Source organism: Cucurbita pepo, chromosome LG20 (genome assembly GCF_002806865.2).
Source record: "Cucurbita pepo subsp. pepo cultivar mu-cu-16 chromosome LG20, ASM280686v2, whole genome shotgun sequence".
Lineage (NCBI taxonomy): Eukaryota > Viridiplantae > Streptophyta > Magnoliopsida > Cucurbitales > Cucurbitaceae > Cucurbita > Cucurbita pepo.
In genome coordinates, this window is record NC_036657.1 from 7,317,573 (window position 1) to 7,338,628 (window position 21,056).

At 38.5% G+C, this 21,056-nt stretch overlaps 2 protein-coding genes across 2 annotated transcripts; one reads left to right on the top strand and one right to left on the bottom strand.

Annotated features, from left to right (window-relative positions):
• The first annotated feature begins 396 nt into the window (after positions 1 to 396).
• LOC111783410 lies at positions 397 to 7,770 on the top strand. Its single transcript, XM_023664334.1, has 6 exons — positions 397 to 585; positions 717 to 882; positions 1,407 to 1,576; positions 5,838 to 5,947; positions 6,629 to 6,891; positions 7,329 to 7,770. The coding sequence occupies exons 1-6, from the start codon at positions 498 to 500 to the stop codon at positions 7,447 to 7,449; spliced, it is 918 nt and encodes a 305-aa protein (XP_023520102.1). The 5' UTR covers positions 397 to 497; the 3' UTR covers positions 7,450 to 7,770.
• A 632-nt stretch (positions 7,771 to 8,402) lies between these two features.
• LOC111782757 (ATP-dependent Clp protease ATP-binding subunit ClpA homolog CD4B, chloroplastic-like) lies at positions 8,403 to 14,212 on the bottom strand. Its single transcript, XM_023663558.1, has 9 exons — positions 13,426 to 14,212; positions 12,884 to 12,999; positions 12,672 to 12,794; positions 12,394 to 12,579; positions 11,812 to 12,027; positions 10,627 to 10,844; positions 10,230 to 10,305; positions 10,058 to 10,147; positions 8,403 to 9,848 (listed from the first exon to the last, which is right to left on the bottom strand). Exons 1-9 carry the CDS (start codon positions 13,988 to 13,990, stop codon positions 8,667 to 8,669), a joined length of 2,772 nt encoding a protein of 923 aa, XP_023519326.1. The 5' UTR covers positions 13,991 to 14,212; the 3' UTR covers positions 8,403 to 8,666.
• Between the last annotated feature and the right edge of the window lie 6,844 nt (positions 14,213 to 21,056).

The following is a 21,056-nucleotide window of genomic DNA, read 5'->3' on the forward strand; positions in this document are numbered from 1 at the left end:
AATTAAAGTTAATAAAATTATATAAACATTTTCCAGAGTCCAATAAAAGAATTAATTATACAAAAGCTAAATAAAAATAAAAATGTAATATATAAGAAGAAGAGAAGAAGAATAAGAAATGAAGAAGTGATAAAAATAAAAAGAATTTGTTATCATTTTTATTTCCGATATAATTATATATATACACACATTTATTTTATTTTTAATTTAATTTAATAATTACTTTTTATGTTATTAAAAATAATTTATAACAAAGTTAATTTTATAAAATATATATTGATATTAAATTACAAATTTTAATTAAATATTCAAGAAATAAATAAATGTTTTGATATTTTACTTTTATTATTTGGTTAAAAAAAATAAAAAATAAAAAATAAAGGGCCAAACAAACGTTCAAAAGCGGAAGAGTACCCTAAAACCCTGAGGGCCTTCTTCCCTGCTCCACTCCCCTCTGCTTCTTCTTCCTATTCCGATGGACTGAGGAACCACAATCTATGGTGAAAATGAGGCTTAAGCTTCTTGCTGGAAGAGGACTCCACTCCAACTGTTCTTTCGAGCACTCTATTTCCGGCTTAAAATCGGGTATAAACCCTCTCTCCCTCTCCCTCTTTGATGACTGAAGCTATTTCAATTTCCGGCTTTGATTTGAATGGAATTATTCGGTTTTTAGTTCATTGTCTATTAGGGCTTGATTAATCTTCATCGTTTTGCAGCGTTCACTCGGAAAGAGGTCGACAATTTTGTACCTACCCCAAATGCATGGTGGCTTGGAAGATCATATGCTGCGTCTGTTGCTTCAGATGTACCCCGTCCCGAGAAGGGTCGTAAAAAAGTCTCTAAACAAGATCGGCGAGCAATGGTCGAATCTTTTGTAGACAAGTATTTTCTTGTTTTCTCCTCATTTGAAATTCACTCTTTTTCTCTTTAGTTTTAACAATAAGAGCATCTATCATGACCATTAAGAAGACTGTGTATTACATTTACTACTACTGTTTACCTCAAGGAATTGACATGTGTTCCTAGAAAGATATTCATTGCTCATACTCATAATGCAACCTGAGAAAAATAACTAATAAATGAAACTTTTTCCTGCTTATTTGTTTATGTTAATTGATTTCCGTTTTCTTTTCAATATCATTTTCTTTTAACCTGATCACAGAATGTTCCATCTTTCCATATTGTACTTTGCTCACTGATCACATGGGAGTAATTCGATAGCTTTTGAATGTTTTAATGCATCCTCAGTTGCAAGCTTCTTTTTGCCCGTCAATTTGAAGAAATAATGTAATTTCTGTTCGGTTACTCTTTTTGTTGTCTGCAGGTGAGCAAGTTTTTTAATTGCATCTAATACTTTCTTGGTAATTGAATTTTGGTGGTTCAATACTTGATTATTCCTTCTGCAGGTACAAGGCATCAAATACTGGGAAATTCCCTTCGGTATCAGACACTAAGAAACAAGTAGGTGGCTCATTTTATACTATTAGGAAAATCCTTCAGGAGCTTCAAAATGAATCTACAATGACGTCCTTAATGAGGGAAAGTAAAAAGTCGTTTCGAGAAACAGAAATCAAAGGTAATGGAAGTTTAGCTAAAGATGTAAATTTTACCAGAAGTATTCTTGTTTTTTAGAAGGGTTTTAGTCTCTAAGAGTGAGAATCTCCTTTTCTTTTTTGGCTTTTTGTTTCTTGCCTTCTTTAGATCACGAGAGATGCACGCCTCCATCAGCTTACCACATTCTATTTACTTTTTTGTCTCATTTTAGAGTCTTGAGTTCGATTGAAAAAGAGATGGCGAAACTCATGAGAGATTTCTTATGGGAGGGGGTGGATAGGGAAAGGTTTCACATCTGGTGAGATGAGATGGGAGGTGGTCTCTGGGCCTTTGGACCAGGAGAGTTTAGGCATTGGTAATGTTAGGACGAGACACACAGTCTTGTTGGCTAAATAGTTATGGTGATGTTGTTTTGAACCCAATACGTTGTGGCACAAGGTTATTGTTAGCAAGTACGAGCCCCATCCCATTGAATTGACTAGTGGGGAGTTAAAAGCCATTTCCAGAAACCTGTGGAAAACAATTGCGACGGATCCTCCTTTTCTTTCTCAGTTAATTCATAATGTGGTGGGGAATGAACAAGATACTTGTTTTTGGAGGACAAGTGGTTGGGGATAGACTCATCTGCTCCTTATACCTTTGCTTATACCACTGACCTTTTTCAGGAACCATTCGGTAGTATCAATCCTTAATTAGGTAAATTTGCCAGCTTCTCCTTCCTTGTGTCTCTGGCATCCATTGCCATAGGCAAACATCGGATGTCTTGGCTATTTTATCCTCGCTTTCCTCTTTTCTCTTTAAGTCCAGGAGGGAGAATGTCTACCTTTGGACTCCTTGTCCATCCAAAGGTTTTTCTCATAGCTCATTCTTCCAGTGCTTTTCCAAGACCTCCTCGGTGGGTGATTCTATTTTCTCCTCAGGTTGGAAGGTGAAAATTTCCTAGAAGGTGAAGTTCTTCATGTGGTAGGTTTTACATGGAAGAAATAACACCTTGGATTAGATCTAGGGCAAGAGAAACAACAAAATCTTTGGAGGGCATGAGAGTGGTTGAAGAATATTTTGCTGAATATCTAATATCATTATTTCAAGAATGTGAAAATGAGATTCCTATTCCTCCTTCCTCAGTGCTACGGAAATTTGCATCACTTTTTGAAGCTTGTGGGAGTTTGAAGACAAGATAATGACGAAGAAGGGATTTTGTTCCAAATGGAGAGCTTGGATAGGGACTTGCCTCAGGAATGTCAACTGGGAATCCAAGGGGTAGAACTTGTGCCTCTAGAGGAATTAGACAAGGTGACACCCTATCTCTGTTTATATTTCTTTTGGTGGTTGACATTTTGAGAAGGATGATCTTAAAAGGGGTGGAAGGTAATATTGTTAAGCTTTCAAGTTGGAAAGGACAAGGTTCACCTCTCATCTCTAGTTCTCTGTTGATAGTCTTCTTTTGCTATGGTAAAAAGGATTCCTTTCTCAAGCTCAATTATATTCGGGCTTTTTGTGATTATCTCGAGCCTTAAGATTAATGGAGGTAAATGACAAATTTTGGGCATTAATTGTAACTCTTTCAAGTTCGAGAGGTGATCTGGCTTTGTGGGTTTTGATGTTGGGGTTTTCCTTTCATCCTACTTAGATTTTCCCATAGGCCACTCCCCCGGTGGTTATTTCTTTTGGGACCCTGTCATTGGGAATGTAACGGCCCATGCTCACCGCTAGCAGATATTGTCCTCTTTGGGCTTTCCCTTACGGGCTTCCCCTCAAGGTTTTTAAAACACGTCTGCTAGGGAAAGGTTTCCACACCCTTATAAAGGGTGTTTCGTTACCCTCTCCAACCAATGTGGGATATCACAATCCACCCCCCTTCAGCGCCCAACGTCCTTTCTGGCACACCACTTCGTGTCTACCCCTTTCGGGGAATAGCCTCCTCGCTGGCACATCGCCCGGTGTCTGGCTCTGATACCATTTTTAACAGCCCAGGCCCACCGCTAGTAGATATTTTTCTCTTGGGCTTTCCCTTTCAGGCTTCCCCTCAAGATTTTTAAAACGCGTCTGATAGGGAAGATGTTTCCCTATAAGAAATCTCTCCTAAGTTTCCACACCCTTATAAAGGGTGGTCCGTTCTCTTCTCTGTTCAATGTGGGATATCATAGGGAAGATGAGCAAAAGGATCACTCTCTTATTCAATTGGTATTTCTACTTTATCTCTCCTTAGAGTTCCAAGTTCGATTGGAAAGGAGATGGAGAAGCTTAGGAGAGATTTCTTATGAGAGGAGCTAGAAGAAGGGAAGGGTTGCACCTGGTGCATTGGGAGGTGGTTTCTAGGCCCTTGGACTTAAGGGGGTTCAGGTATTGGTAATGTGAGAATGAGAAACACTAGCTTGCTAGCTAAATGGTTGTGGCAATTCTATCATGAAGTCGATATCTTATGGCAGAAGGTTATTGTTAAGAAACACGAGTCCCACCTCTTTGAGTGGATTGGTGTGGGTTTAAAAGACACTTTCAAAAACCTGTGGAAAGTGATGGTAGCAAATATTCCTTTGCTTTCTTAATTTCTTAATAATGATTTTGAGGACGGGTGGATACCTATTGTTGGGAGGACAAGTGGTTGGGGGATCGACCCTTGCTACTCCTTGTACCTTGTTTATATCCCTTATCTTCTCTGAGGAACCACTCAGTTGTTTCAATCCTTGGTCAGTCAGACTTATCATCGTCTCCTTCCTTGTGTGCTCGTTGTTCATTGACCAATAAGGAAGCATCAGACTTCTCAACTCTACTTTCGTGCTTCTCCTCTTTTCGCTTTAAACCTGGGGTAGAGATTCTTGCCTTTTGAACTTGTGTCCTTCAAAAGATTTTCTTTGTAGTTCTTCTTCCAATGATTATCCAACCCATCCTTAGTGGGGGTTCTATTCTTTTCAGTTCTTCTTGTGGCAAGGGTTGCATGGAAGAGTTAACATCAGGTCTTTAGTGGTTGGGCTACTTTGTTGTATTTTTGCAAGAAGGGAGTTGAGGACCTAGAGCATATCATGTGAAGCTGTTATTTTGCCCGTATTGTGTGGAGCAGTTTCTTTCAAGTATTCAGTTTTAGTTTTGTCACCCATCAAAGTTGCAGGAAGTTTTTAGATAAGCTTTTCCTCCACTTGCCTTTTTGTGATGAAAAGTGATTTTTGTGGCAGGTTGGGGTGTGTGCTGTACTGTGGGGGCTTTGGGGAGAGAGAAACAATAGAATCTTTAGAGGATGTGAGAGCTTGAATATCCATGTTTGGTCCCTGGTTGGATTCTCTATTTCTCTTCGGACCTTTGTTTCTTGACTCTTCGGTAACTATTTGTTGAGCGTTATTTCTCTTGCTCTTGACTGAACTGTCGTAGGCTTTTCCTTTTTGTATGTTCGTGTATTCTTCAAATTTTTTGTGATGTCCCACATTAGCTGGGGAAGAGAACAAACCACCATTTATAAGGGTGTGGAAACCTTCCCTTAGTAGACGTGTTTTAAAGCCTTGAGGGCAAGCCTGAAAAGGAAAGCCCAAAGAGGACAATATCTGCTAGCGGTGGATCTGGGATGTTACAATAGTATCAGAGCCAGACACCGGACGATGTGCCAACCTTCTCGCTGTTCCCCAAAGGGGGGTAGACACGAGGCGGTGTGCCAGTAAGGACGCTGGGCCCCAAAGGGGGGTGGATTTGGGGGCGGTCCCACATCGATTGGAGGAAGGAAAGAGTGCCAGCGAGGACGCTGGGTCCCGAAGGGGGGTGGATTGTGATGTCCCACATTGGTTGGGGAGGAGAACAAACCACCATTTATAAGGGTGTGGAAACCTTCCCTTAGCAGATGTGTTTTAAAGCCTTGAGGGAAAGCCCAAAGAGGACAATATTTGCTAGCGGTGGATCTGGGAAGTTACATTTTTTCTCTATGAAAAACCAAGTTCTTTTACCCAAAGGAAAAAAAAAAACTTAAATTGGAGGCCTACTGATTCTATCAAACAACCCTATGAATATTTATTTAAGAAAAAGATCATTGAGACTTGATTTTTTCTTTCTATACTTCTATTTATATATAATGTTGAATAATGGATTACATTTTTATGACTTTGATCGATGTGTATAGATATATATACACTTTTTTGTTTTTGTTTTTGTTTTTTGTGAAGTTTACATCTCATTATCTCAGAAGTTTCCTCTTCTTTTTTTTAATGCACAAGGCCACCGTTATCTTTTAATATATTGAATTGACTGCTGCTTTGAGTTCAACAACAAGAACTATTCCCATTCAATGATCGTTCATGATGCAGAGAACCCTAATAGTGTTGGCAAAGATTTGGAAGCATCGTCCGATTGGCAAAAGTCCTCTTGTGCTGAGAAGATCTTGTCTGCTAATGATGATGTTAAGCCTGCAACTCTTGTAAGTCTTATCTTTGTCAAAACAAGTATTTGCACTGAATTTGGAGATATGAAGTTTACAGGGCTCTCTTAAGAAAGTTGTAAGCTTACGTTTTGATCTAATTAGGACCGTATAGGTGGATTCACTTCGTTACTGGTGCCACAGCATGTATAAATTTTTTTGCAATGGGACACCTAGATGCTATCTCGTCATTTGCATGTTGAAATTCCGTCGCTAGCCTGTTTTTGTTTTTTTCACGAAAGTGATATACTTCAAAAGATGGAAAATAAGGTTATGATTGAACATGTTACTCTATCAAAAAAAATGATTGGATTTTTTTTTATTTATTATGAACTCCTTTCATTGGAAGTACGAAATTACACACACATATATATTAATTTATATGTTTGTAGGAATTAGTGATGAAATAAGGGAGTTACTGGATCAAATTATTTTAAGTATATTTTCTTTTGAGGTTAATCATATCAAGAAATTCTCTTTTTTGAAATAAGTATCACAGTTTTCATTTTACTTTAGTCCCGAATTATTTAGAAATGATATAAACTTTCTTTCTCACATGGCTATATAACATCAATTTTAAAGAGACTTGTATCATTCTTTATATTCGATCATAAATGTTGACACTGGTTGAGGCGGCCTTCTGTGTTATGTTTATTAATTGATTTTTGTAATTGTACACAGGTTAACCATTCTGGCAGTCCATTGAGAACCAATCTTTTGGACGACTCCGAGGAAGTTATTTCTTCTTCTCATAAGAAACCAGATAATGATAATAAAGAGTCGGGCATTTCTGAACATGTTTGTACTGATAGCCACGTAGTAAAAAATGAACGAGATGCGGTTTCTGATGTTCAGCTTGAAAGTAGTTCTTCATCGGAAGAGCTGAAGCATGAAGACCCAAATTGTAAGGAGCAACAAGTTCATAGTTCTCCTGAAATAGACAGGTTTGCAATTAAACTATACCCTTTAGCTGCACAAGTAAAAAGAGAAATCTTTATATTTTGATGATTCATATTTTGTTTTGAATTATAATTACTTAATTATTGTTGCATATAAGTTACAAATTTTTGTATTTTATATGCTCGATTCATCGTCAAGTTTCCGATAATTAGAATAATAATTAATACTTGTATCTAAGAATCATGAACATGGACCTGAGAACTATTTCTAAAAAAAGGTACGGTTGTTCGTATTGGATTAGATGGGTACTCCTCAAACACCTTTTCCTTTTGGACTCCTTAAGATGTGCCAATCATGTTGCTGATCTTTTTCACCTTGGGATTCTTCACATGCCCATTTCCATGTTTTACTTCAAAGTTTTCATGGCTGCTTATTATGAAATAACTGAGATGTTCCTTCCTGCAATTCTTCTATTTTCCAGGGAGAACATTGACAATAGGACAATGGATCTGGTTCAGCCTTCAACAAGTGATTCAAAACCCTGGGGAGGACGCATTAAGTCAATTGTAGATGGTATAATCAACATATGGAGGAAACTTTAAATCCTTCGAGAAGTGTTAATCAGAGCTAGTAAATATATCGTCTTCACACCGGTTAGGAACAAAGTCTCTGATTCATGTATTACATCTAGCCCTTTTTAACTGGCTGTTTATTCCCTTTTGAGTAACCTTTTGTTAATTTCTAGATTTTTACCTTATGATTATTTCGGAGTTCGAAACAGAATTTCTGGAGACTTTCTTAGTTGAAATTTGCATAGTTGGAGATGAGGAATTTGTGATGTGTAGGAGGGAAGGATTCAACTGCAATACAAACTAGAAATGATAAACTGTGTGCTTTGAGGCAGGATCACTGAATTCAAGCTATATTGTTGTTTTCTTTTTCTTTCTAATTTGTTAGTTTAATCATCCATTTAAGCGCGTGGTTGAAGTGTCCAACTAAGACTATTTTTAAATAGAGATGTTCACTTAACCTACCGGACTGACAGTCTCAAATGTTAGAGTAAAAGTTGCAAAAGACGCTAGTTGCTACTCTTTCATCTAACTCTACCCAATAAAATAGATGGAATAAAGTAAAATAAAGGAAAAGTATTCCCATGAATACTGTATTCCTTTATAAGTTTTCATGGAGTCGAGATAATTTGGTTATGGTTGTACACTTCGAGTAACAATATTAGAGAAAGCTTCACTTAAACCTTTAGTAACTCTCCAAGGTAAACTTTTGGCTTCAAATTCAAGAAAACTCATACATGGTGTCAAGCTCCTCTCGTAGCAAATGTTTGTTTTCAGACTCAAAAAAGCCTTGATTGGAAAAAAAAAAAAAAAAAATTGATGCAATTTTGGTTCATAGATCGCCTCAAGTTCTCTGACATAAAGTTTTTGTTCTACACACAACAAAGCTCAAACCAAGCTGCCTCTAAGATCAGTGGCAGATGAGTTATAAGACCAAAAAAAAAACTTAATCAATGGAGGTAAGAAAGTAAGTTACAAATGCAATGTGGATGAACTGTAAAAGGCATTAATAATTTTTTATTCATACAACAAAGTTCTCAAAGTCCTGCCAATCCTCGTAGGGGAAAATAGGCATTCATTACTCAAATCTAACTTAGAAAGCTCCACTACGCACTTCCAAATCCAATAACACCAGCTGACACATTCATCCAGATAGAAACGGACTATACAAGAACAAGCCAATAAATAAGATGAACATGCGTTTCATTTCGTACCTTGTAAATAATATGGATTGTTGTTCTCATCTCTTATCAAACCAAAGCATCCGCCAAAGCCTCAGGAGTAGCAGCTCCACTGCTGCCGTTCAGTACTGTCACGTTTCCATCTGAATCAACATCCACAATTACAGAGTCACCCTCCTTGATCTCCCTTGCCAGCATCTTCTCAGCCATGCTGTCCTCCAAAAGTCTCATGATTGCCCTTCTCAATGGCCTCGCACCGTAGCTTGGGTTATATCCTTCCTCGACTACCCTATCCCTGAATCTCTCTGTCACTTGAAGCTCGATTTCCTTGGATTTTAACCTATTGAACACCTCCTTCAGCATTATATCTGAAATCTCCTTCACCTCCAGTTTTGTGAGCTGACGGAACACGATCATCTCGTCCAACCTATTCAAGAACTCAGGCCTGAAGTATTGTTTCAGCTCCTCTGTCACCAAGCTCTTGATACGGTTATAGCTACTGTCCTTCTCGTCATAGTCGAGGTCGAACCCTATTCTGCGACCTCCCTTCTCAATTACACTGCTTCCCACGTTTGATGTCATAATCAAAAGTGTATTCTTGAAGTCTACAGTTCTGCCCTTGCTATCTGTCAACCTTCCATCCTCCAGAATTTGAAGCATCATGTTGAACACATCAGGATGAGCCTTTTCAATCTCATCGAAGAGAACCACTGTGTATGGACGGCGACGAACGGCCTCAGTTAATTGACCACCCTCTGTGTAACCAACATAACCAGGGGGTGAACCAATGAGCTTGGAGACAGTATGTCTTTCCATGAATTCACTCATGTCGAGACGAATCATTGCTTCTTCAGAGCCAAAGTAGTAAGCAGCCAATGATTTTGCTAACTCGGATTTACCAACACCCGTTGGCCCAGAAAATATAAAGCTTGCAATGGGACGATTGGGATTCTTGAGTCCAACACGAGCTCTGCGTATGGCACGGCTGATGGCTTTAACTGCTTCATCTTGACCAATGACCCTCGTATGGAGGGTCTCTTCCATTTTGAGGAGGCGGTCAGATTCATCAGTGGATACTTTATCGACAGGAATGCCAGTCCAGGAAGCGACAATATGCTGAATATCAACTTCAGTCACAACAGCTCCTACATCTCCTGCCTCACTTTCCGCCTTGCTCATCTCCTTGCCTTTATCTATGAGAGCAGAGATCTTAGTCTTAAGTTCCATTTCTCTATCACGCAATTCTCCAGCCTGTTTAAAGTAAAAATTCACTTAAAGTTTCCTTTGCTAGAGCTGAATCAACTATCAAAATGGCATGGAAATACTAAAATTTAAATTTTGCAACCACTTGATCATTCATAGAAAAACCCAGAGAAAGAACACCAACATGCAGTTTCAGGAAGCTTAACTGTAAAACATTGCAAATAACAGGGGAGAAAAATAAAAGAGAACAAAATTACCTTCTCAAAATCTTGACTCCTAACGGCCTCATTCTTCTCCTTCGTAATCTGCCTGAGCTCTTTCTCCAGCTCCTTAGCTTCCTCAGGTAGCTGCAAATAACATTAAAAATGTAGCAAAGTCGTGTAGAAAAACACCAGGATTGGAGGAGTTGCAAGGATGATGAGAACAGACCTGAGCATGACGAAGGCGAACTCGGGAACCTGCTTCATCAATCAAGTCAATTGCCTTATCAGGCAAGAATCGATCACTGAAATTTACAGATACCCATCAAAACACACCTTTCACAAACTAATTATGAAAATTAACTACAATCTTAACTAATTATTCCGAAGCACAGATATTACAAGGCAATCTCTCAACTACACATCAATATTATCATAATACATAAAAATGTCAAGGCAATAACCTATCATGCTTACATAATCCACTCAATTACGTGGACTTCAATGTTATCAAATATTATCCAACCAAACGGTCTATTAGGAGGTAAAATAAATGGAGATTAAACACCACAGAGCTTTTCTTTCCACTTAGCTAAATATTATCTTTCAAGGCAACGATAACATACCTGATGTACTGGTATGACAGCTGTGCAGCAGCCTCTAATGCTTCATCTGTGTAACGAAGTTTGTGGTGGATCTCATAGCGCTCTCTCAGGCCTTTCAAAATCTGTATGGTTTCATCCACAGATGGCTCTGGCACTTTGACTGGCTGAAATCGTCTCTCTAAGGCTGGGTCTTTCTCAATGTGCTTTCTGTATTCATCCAAGGTTGTAGCTCCAATGCACTGTAAAAAATAGAGAACCGGATAATTTATTTAGGTAGCACAGGAAGAAAGAATTGAGATGTGTAACGACACTAGAAACATTATAAGGATTACAATGATTGAAAAATACCAGCGAGTACGGTTAAAAACTTCATAAACATTTGTTATCCTATATTTTGCAACTATAGTACCTTTCGTTACTTTTTGTCATGACGGATATCTCTTCATTGAGAAGAATCCTCCTTACGATACAACTTGGTTGAAAAAAATAGAGACAAGATCCAGGTGACTAGTTTTCGTTCTAACAAAGATATGGTGACATGAACCCTTGATAGCTCCAGTTCTTAAGACTTGAAGCTCCAAACTATTCCCTCAGAAATTGAAGCTCATCCTTGGGCATCTATAGTTTACAAAATTCAAGTGCTAAAGAAGGACAAGTTTTTTTGGTGATCCCTTGCCTACAGAAGCTTAGTTACTCAAGTTAGACTCCAAAGTAAAACTACTAGTTGGTTGAAAAGAAAAGCTACAGATCTTTAAAACTGCGCCATTAGAGCATTTTTGTGGCTCATACAGTTTTAAAGAAACCATAAAATTTTAACGAGAAACAGAAATTCATATGTAGTTTTTTTTATCTTGTTCATTAGATAACCTCATGTTGAAGCGTCTCTCACAATATATATATATATATATATATATATAAGAAAACATTGTTCATTGCCCCCATTTTATTTTTAACTATCCCAGAGTGAAGGGTTTTCATCCAATATCTTTCTTTTCTGGGGTTTCCTCTGCCCCAGCCTCTAAGCTGTTTTGGCCTCTTCTTTGGGGAATGTAGGGTCTCCTATAGATAACTATCCAGTTTTTTCTTTTACTAACTAGAGTGGAAGGTCTTCATACAATAGCTTTCTTTGGTGGGCGTTTCCTCCACCATGGCCTCTTAAGTTGTTTTTAGGCTTCATTATAGTGAATTATAGGGTCTCCAGATTACCTGCAGTTCACCCCTTGCAAGGGCAGGCTTTAATATGTTTGCTGCATCAATAGCTCCTTCTGCAGCCCCTGCGCCAATTAATGTGTGCACCTCATCAATAAAAAGGATAATGTCATCACTTTGTTTTATTTCCTCCATCAGTTTCTTTAGTCTTTCCTCAAACTCCCCACGATATTTTGTGCCAGCTACAAGAAGGCCCATATCCAAGGTTATAACCTGCACAACGGAAAATTTTAAATAACTATTTCAATAACAAATGCCCCACAAACATAATGGAGAAAAATAGCCTACTAGGTCAAACTTCAAACAACGGTGTAGAACAGGTTTGACAAACAAAATAATTCCTTGATTTGTCTCAAAAGAACAATTGCCAGAGCTTGCTGACTAGCAGAAATAAAGACTATTTTAATTTAAGTTGGGCCATATAAATAGCCTACAGAGTATCTGGGATTTTTCAGCATAACAAGGTACAGCGTACTGCTTAATTATAATTATGGTTGGATTGATTGTTCAACAAGCAACAAGGACATATGTTCTTGAGTTCCTGAAAAGCGGCCAGTTATTGTAAAAACAAATTCTAACCTTCTTCCCTTCTATCGTTTCAGGAACATCCCCATTAGCAATCCTTTGAGCCAGACCTTCAGCAATGGCAGTTTTCCCAACACCAGGTTCACCAATGAGGCAAGGATTATTCTTTGTTCGCCGACCGAGAATTTGGGTTACACGTTCTATTTGCGGCTGCCTACCAACAACAGGATCTAGTTTACCCTACAGAGGCAAGAAACTGAAATTAGAACCTGTGTTTCCACAGAATAAAAAACTCCTTGTCAGGTGTCACTGAAAATATATTTCCAAAGCACCTCTTCTGCCAGCTTAGTTAAGTTTGTCCCATACTCTTCCAGGGTAGGCATCTTGTTCCCATTGGTCCCTCCTCCAACACCAGCACCAACAGCCTCTGCGCTCTCACCCACCATTCGAATAACCTATTCACTCAATTTGTAAATTATTAGGTTAAAGTTGAAATATTTGCCTCAAATAAACTAAATTGATATTGTCGGGACGAAATTCTTGCCTGAGTCCGAATGTTCGAGGGATCAGCACCTAAATTTTCAAGAACACGAGCTGCAACACCCTCCCCTTCACGAAGTAGTCCCAGAAGCAAGTGCTCTGATCCAATATAATTGTGGCCTGAAAATGCAGGAAAATCATGTAAGTTTCGCATCAATACAACAACGTACAGCACACTTAAGATACACATAAGATAAGGTCCATATAATAGAGCATGGACTTATATTTCTATAGCCAACATAAATACACAGGGATACACATCCCTTTAGATTTCTAAGAAGTTAGCATAAATTTAACATCTACGAATAGAAATGGTGAAATGCATCAATTTTTTAAGTTGAAAAAAATAACAAAATACTACTAATATCAACACCATGATTTTCAAAATTATATACATTGTATCAAGCCACATCCAAAACTACAGAGAAAGATTATTAGTGCTTCAACACCGGGCTCTGAGACACAATTTCGGAGAAAACAATATTGTTCTTTTCTTATCAAGCATTCTGTGTTATCCAAAGAAAGTTCAAACATGTTTAAGATTACCAAGTTGGCGAGCTTCCTCAAGAGAAAGTTCCAAAACACGCTTTGCACGAGGAGTGAATGGAATTTCTACAGCAACGAAACCACTGCCCCGACCAATTATCTTCTCCACCTCCACGCGTGCATCTTTAAGATTAATTCCCAAAGATTTAAGAACCTTAGCAGCAATACCAGTGCCTTCCCCAATAAGGCCCAAAAGGATCTGCTCAGTGCCAACAAAATTGTGACCAAGCCGCCTCGCTTCCTCCTGGGCAAGCATAATTACCTTAATTGCCTTTTCAGTGAATCGCTCAAACATGGCTTTTGGAACACATCTGCTAGCCTTTCCTCCCCTGGAAGAGATTGCAATTGCCATCTTCGAATAGAAATCTTGCCCATTTCTTAACATGTCATCCAAAGAATTAAGCCCCCTAAGTCCAGAGAAGCTTCTTATCCTCAAACCAGGCGCATGGACAGTCGACATCATTTTCACAGCCTGTCTTACATTACCTGATACTTTTGAAGGCGGACACCTTCTTCCACCAATCAAACCAGGAAAATTTGTCGGTTGAACCAAAACTCTAGCCATGATGTCCACAAACTGTCAGGTTTTAGAGAGAGAGATTTATGGAAGTCTCAAAGGAGCTGCTGCTAACTGGATAATAATGTACGGCCGCCGCCGTTGAGGTGGATGCTCGTGAGAGAGGCAACAGCCGCCGCCGCCCACCAGGAAGCCACTGCCGGAGGGATGATCGTTAGAGAGAACGAGACTGAATCAGAGTTAGGGCTATCTCCGATTTAGGGCACTATACCTTTATTTAAATATTTTAAGTTATTATTATTCTTCAAATTTTTTTATTTACATTATCTGCACTTTTTGTTATTTTCTTGTTTTTGAAAATTTTTAGCTAATTTGTGCTGAACTATTTTGTTAAACGACTTGGACTTCCGGGCCGACTCGGCCAACCACAATGAGCCGACTTGGGCTTCAACTATGGACCACGCGGACTGCCACCTACAGCCCGAGTTGGGCTACAACTTTGGGCCGCGTTGGGCTTACATTATGGGCCTCCATGGGCTTCCACTATGGGCCTATTTGGGCCTCCACTATGGGCCATATGGGCTTCCACCTACGGGCCGACTTAGGCTTCCACAATGGGCCGACCTGGGCTTCCACCTACGGCGCGACATGGGCTTCAACTTTGGGCCAACTTGGGCTAACATTATGGGCCAACCTGGGCTTCCACTATGGGCCGATTTCGGCCTCCTATGGCCCAACATGGGCTTTCACTATGGGCCGAGTTGGGCTTCTATAATCGGCCGAGTTGGGCTTCCACAATGGGCCGAGTTCGGTTCCACAATGGGCCTATTTGGGCCACCACTACAGGCTGACTTGGGCTTCCACTATGGGCCGCGTTGGGCTTCCACCAACGGCCGATTTGGGCTTCCGTTATGGGCCCACTAGGGCTTCAACCTATGGGCCGACATAGGCTTCAACTATGGGCCTACTTGGGCTTCCACCTACGGGACTAGTTGGGCTTCACTATAGGCCAAGTTGGGCTCCCACTATGGGCCGACTTGGCCTTCCACTATGGGACGGACTGTTTTCAACTTATGGGCCAAGTTGGGCTTCCACTATGAGCCTAGTTGGGCTTCGAGGATGGGCGGACATGGGCTCTCACTATGGGCCGATTCGGGCCATCACTAATGGCCGAATTGGGCTTCCACTATGGGCCAATTTGGGCTTCCATATTGGGCCGATTTTCGCTGCCATTAATGGGCCGATTTCGATTTCCATTTGGCCGAGTTGGGCTTCCACAATCGGACGAGTTCGGCTTCCCACCTATTGGCCGACTTGGGCTTCAATCTACGGGCCGACTTGGGCCTCCAATATGGGCCTAGTTGGGCTTCCGCTATGGGCCGACATGGGCTTCAACCTATGGGCCGACATGGGCTTCCACTACGGGCCGACTTGGGCTTCCATCTATGGGCCGACTTGGGCTTCCATTATGGGCTGCCATCGGATTCCACTATGGGCCTTTTGGGTTTTCACTATGGGCCCTAGGGCTTCCACTTACGGGCCGAATTGGGCTTCCACTTATGGGCCGACATGGGCTTCAATTATGGGCCGAGTTGGGCTTCCACTATGGGCCTAAATGGGCTTCCACCTATGGGCCGCATGGGCTTCCACCTATGGGCCCCTTGGGCTTTTACTATGGGCGGATTTGGGTTTCCGCTATGCACCAACTAGGCCTTCCATTATGGGCCGACTTGGGCTTCAACCTTGGGCCGACTTGGCTTCCACCATGGGCCGACATGTGCTTCCACCATGGGCCGATTTGGGCTTCCACCTATGGGCTGACTTCGGCTTCCATTATGGGCCGACTTGATCTTCCACAATGGGCCGACAGGCTTCCACAATGGGTCGACTTGGGCTTCCACAATGGGCCGACTTGGGCTTCCACCTACGGGCCGACTTGGGCTTCCACTATGGCCCGATTTTAGCCTCCACTTATGGGCCGATTTGGGCCTCCACTGGGGGCCAACATGGGCTTCCACTATGGTCCGAGTTTGACTTCCACCTACGGGCCGACTCTTAGACTTCCACCTACGGTTGACTTGGGCTTCCACTATGGGCCGACTTGGGCTTTAACCTATTGGCCGACTTGGGCCTACTTGGGCTTCCACCTATTGGCCTAGGTGGGCTTCCACTATGGGCCGACTTGAACCTCCACTATGACCAGTTTGGGCTTTGACATGGGCCTATTTGAACTTCCACTATGGACTTATTTGGGCTTCCAATATGTGCCAATTTCAGCTTTCACTATGGGCCGATTTGGGCTTCCACTATGGACCGATTTGGGCTTCCACTATGGGCCATTTTGGGTTCCACTCAGTGCGCTTCAGACCAACTCCAATAAAGTATTTAGCATTGACAACCCAATTTTCTAGTACTTACCCAACTTTCTGGTACATCATCATTTTAGAGTTTTTATAAATAAGCCACTCAACTGGTATAGATAGTAACTTTCAATTTTTTTAAGTATTTTTTAGTCATCCTATCTTCAAGATCGCTTTCATTCTTATATAGTCATATGGTTCATTCATATACCCTTTTTTACTCTAGTATTATTACAAACCTCTAGAGCGTAAATGCTAAAACTCCCAAATTAAGATGATTTCATCTCATGATATGAAACTCCGAGAAATTTGATCTAACAACCTTGTTGAAGAACAAGACATTCATATTTTGATATGAACCACGACCCAGAAATTTCCATATCTCAAGGTCCAATTACAAGGACGAGAACCAAGAAGCTACAACAAACTTTGTACACTTATATTCAAGCTATGGTGCGCTTATCAAATGAAATTTTAGAAGATGTTGGAGACCTCACTAATAACTTATGCAAAGTTGAGCTTCAAGAAAGAAATGCATTAAAAGCTATATAAAATATTCTTTTCTTTGACGAGGGACATCACATTTTGGAATTAAAAAAAATATAAGGTTTGTTGGAGAGCTAAGATTTTGTTTGCAAATTTTTGTGTTTAGAACTTGCATGCTAGAGTCATTCAAGTGGTATTGATCAAACCTCTTGTAGAGTAATTCGAATCACGAGTTTATAAACGAGTTTTTTCTCTTGATCTTGATCTTGATCATCAATGTAATCCATTCCATATTTTCCCTTGGGTTGATTCCATATCAAATCTAAAATATCAAAAAGCCCCAAAATGATTAAAAAAATCACCGTAAGGAAAACAAGATTTAAATTATCTTGTTGATCAAATATCTCAAAGTCATATCATTGTTTGCAAATTGAGTTTATCTCATGGTAAGTTGAACATTTTTTTTATTTTTCTATTGAAGTTTATATTACATGATTCGGAGTTCATATCACAAACCAAAGCATAAAATCGAACCATTAGGGTTAAATACATTAATGCAATCTAAGAATAAAAGACAATGAAAATGTGATGATATTAATAAATAGTGGAAAGACCTAACTTATTGAACTTCATTATTTACATAAGATCTCACCTTGTATGGCTAAGGAAGCAATATTTTGTTTTTGCACACCATTTTCCAAAAAAATTAAATGTTTAATCATATATCATGATTTGATTTGAAATTTTATGTCACATCGATCGATCGGATAGGAAGATTGAAAATTATAAATTATTATATATTAACAAAATATATTTTATTTTCGATAACTCAATTATAAAAACTCAAAAGTTACTTAAGAACATTTAACTTCTAAAAATTTTCCTATGAAGTATGAGTGAGAAACCATTTTGTATGAAACTGTGTTGGTTTTTAGGTATAGTTTTTAAGTGTCGAATACAGTTTCAAAAGCTCAACATGTTTAGTTTAGAACAATCACATGTTGAACGACCTTCTCAAAATTTTATTCATAACCCTTGTTGGTTTGTAGGTATAGTCTTCATTCTTTGAAACATCAGAGGCATGTTGTCAGAACCATCAAGTGTCGAACGCGGTTTCAAAAGTTAAGCACGTTTAGTTTGAAACAATCATATGTTAGAATAACCTTCTGAAATTTTTTTGAAGAACCCGTGTTGGTTTGTAGGTATAGTCTTCACTCGTACAAACGACAGGTAAACAAAATGGGCATGATGGGCATGTTGCAGAGGATGCCGGGAACCAACAGGTGTCGAATACGATATAAAATCGTGATCGGAATACTAGATATGAGAAGGAAAATGGAAATATCTGTGGTTGTGAGAGTGGGAACGATTTTGATCCTCCGCGTACACAATTTGACCCAAAGATGTTTCGAAAGAGCAACGACAAGGAGGGGAAAAGTTAAGTGTTAGTGGAAATCTAAAGGGATTCCATTTCAACAAATTCCAACAAGGACTTCCATAACTATAAGCTTCCTCCCCATGCAAACCATTTTTGTACTCAACTTTAACCCATTAATCATCTTTTTAATTATTAATTAATTTACTAATTAATTATTATTATTATTATTAATTCTCCTTTCTTCCATCACCTAAATTAATTCATATTAAAGTCCGAAGTTTGCGGATTAGTATCTAAACAACTAACGAGAGACCCCGAATGAAAGTGATACTGAAAATAGGACGATTAAAAAATATTTAAAAGAAAATAAAAATTATTACATATATCAACAAAGTACATCTTCCCTTTTGGGTGACTCAATCATAGGAACTTTATGGTCAAACATGCTCTACTTCCAGCAATTCTATATTGAGAGATCTCTTAAGAATTTTCGAAAAGCCACATGTTGGTTTGGTCTGTGGAATTAGTTTTTACTTTTTTAAAAGCGAGAAATGAGTAACGTGACTGAGTCATCGGGTACCAAATCCGAATTGAGGCGTTTGATGCCTAAATTTGTAAAATGTCCACGTTGCCCCGCGTAAAAAGAATGTGCACCTTGTTATTTCTTTTGAGTCTTTTTTAGTTATTCTATCCTTAGGATCGCTCTCATTCGGATGTGTTCTCGGTTCATTCCCTCTTTTTTCCTCGGGTGTCACAATTTTTTATGTTATTATAAAGTTTTTATTGAATTCCTTCTTTATATGTCGTCCTATTATGATAATCTAACTTATTCGTCATAAAATGATTGAAGTAATTCTTCATCCACATCTCATACGTCAGTGGCGGGGTCTCATTTGTCATGTGTCGGGTTTCATTCTCAATAAGTAAAGCAACCTTGAACCCATACCCTTGATTCCTACATCGAGCCACATCCCGAAGAACCAAAGGTGGCTGTTTGTTCTAGATAAGCCAACATATACATAGGCTCCTCAAACCGATACAACTCAACATTAAAATTTAAAGATTTGAAAGTATAAGGATTATAGGAATCTTTAATATTTGATTAGTCCCATCGTATTTTGTTAATAAAATAAACTTATTATTTTTAATTTTATTTTTGTATAATTAATTCATCATTAACATGGATTATTAATTACGTATAACATCTTAATCAAGTAGGTAATAAATAAATAAATAAATAGCTTATAATTAGTGAAAAAGTAATTAATTTTTAATTAGAGAGCGACCCCTTCTCTTGGAATTTGATTTATTTAATATTTAGTAATTTTTTAAACAGAAAAATATTAATTAAAATGTCTTCCACAATGGGTTGGTGGATTAAAATAGTAATATGTACACTGTAAAATCCATTACCTTTGTTTGTGACTTAGTGCCATTCAACTTTCTCTTTAATTCTACAAAATTAGGTCAACCTTATCATTCTTTTGGCAAGTTTTTTAATTTTTTAATTTTTTATTTTTGTTTCTTATTTTTAAAATTTCAGCCACTAAAGACATGATAGCTGTCCTACGAGCGGACGCTGACATAGAACGACTTTCTTTAATTTGTTTTAGATAATATCTTACAGACGATCATGTGGATTTGTCTGATGTCATACAGTGCAAATATATTGACTTGCACGAACAAAAAGATGGCTTTATGATTTGAGATCAAGATACGAATAAAACCAACTACAAAGATTATAAGAAAAGGACAATAAGAAATTAAATCGATGCACCAAATAAGATTTCAAGTAACACGTACGATTCATGGGAATAGAACCTAAAGGGTAGAACCCGCATGAGCTCTCTCTTAGACCTAAAGACCTAATAACCTGAAAAGTTACTTGGAGCTATAATGTGACCCCCGAGTAAATGAATCGAGACCACATCTGAATGAGAGCGATCCTAAGGATAGAATGGCTAAAAAAAACATTTTAAAAAAATTAAAAATTATTATCTATACCAACAAATTGCATCATTCTTTTCGGTGGGTAAATCATAAAAACTCCAAATTTAATTCAATATTTGGTGATCTCCCTAGGATTTTTCTAGAATGCATGTGAGTGATGACAAAATATATTGAAATAACTCGTATTGTAATGGGAGCTTATCTATAGGTAGAATCATGATAATTATGTAACTTTTAAGATATGTGAAGATTGTTAGGATTTATACGTCATATTCTTTATACGTTACTTGTACTCATCTCCAATGCAATATTTTATTGGGTAAGATTAGAATGTTGTGAGAAATTGGTAAGAAAAAAATGTATATAAATATATAAATTTAATTAGAAAAATGTGGGTTGAAATAAGAAAGGTAACAACCTAAGCCCACGCCATAAATATTGTCTCTTTTTTCCATTACGTATCATCATCATTCTCATGGTTTTAAAACGCGTCTATTATGGAGAAAGTCTAGCCCTACTTCGACCAATGTCTCGTACCGTCTGGTGACTGACTCTTATACTATTTATAATAGTCCAAGCCCACTCTTAGCAAATATTGTCTACTTTGGCCCATATCGTCGTCAGTCTCACGATTTTAAAACATGTCTACTAAGGAGAAGTTTTAGAATGTTTTGTTTCTCTCTCCAACTATTGAGGGATCTTAGAATAAGAGAGAATTAGCACAATCCTAAATATATTATTTATTAGCCTCTAAACATTTATGTCATTTTTCAATTTTGTTCCAAATATATAATTCAATCATCATTTATAATAATGATTTTTTTCCAATAATAACGGATTTTAACGTAGGGCAACTCATCCATACAACCCGTAGTGAATGATTTGAACGACGGGCAACTTATCCATACATCTAATAGATAGAGATTTAAACGAGAGGCAA

Bases quoted from the DNA above. Each gene is read 5' to 3' on its own strand.
- LOC111783410 (XM_023664334.1), top strand. From the start codon at position 498: ATGGTGAAAATGAGGCTTAAGCTTCTTGCTGGAAGAGGACTCCACTCC. The intron at 586-716 runs GTATAAACCCTC...ATCGTTTTGCAG, and splicing joins TATTTCCGGCTTAAAATCGG to CGTTCACTCGGAAAGAGGTC. The intron at 883-1,406 runs GTATTTTCTTGT...TTCCTTCTGCAG, and splicing joins GTCGAATCTTTTGTAGACAA to GTACAAGGCATCAAATACTG.
- LOC111782757 (XM_023663558.1), bottom strand. From the start codon at position 13,990: ATGGCTAGAGTTTTGGTTCAACCGACAAATTTTCCTGGTTTGATTGGT. The intron at 12,028-12,393 runs GTTAGAATTTGT...TCCGTTGTGCAG, and splicing joins AAACGATAGAAGGGAAGAAG to GTTATAACCTTGGATATGGG. The intron at 10,306-10,626 runs GTATGTTATCGT...TGTAAATTTCAG, and splicing joins CTGTCATACCAGTACATCAG to TGATCGATTCTTGCCTGATA.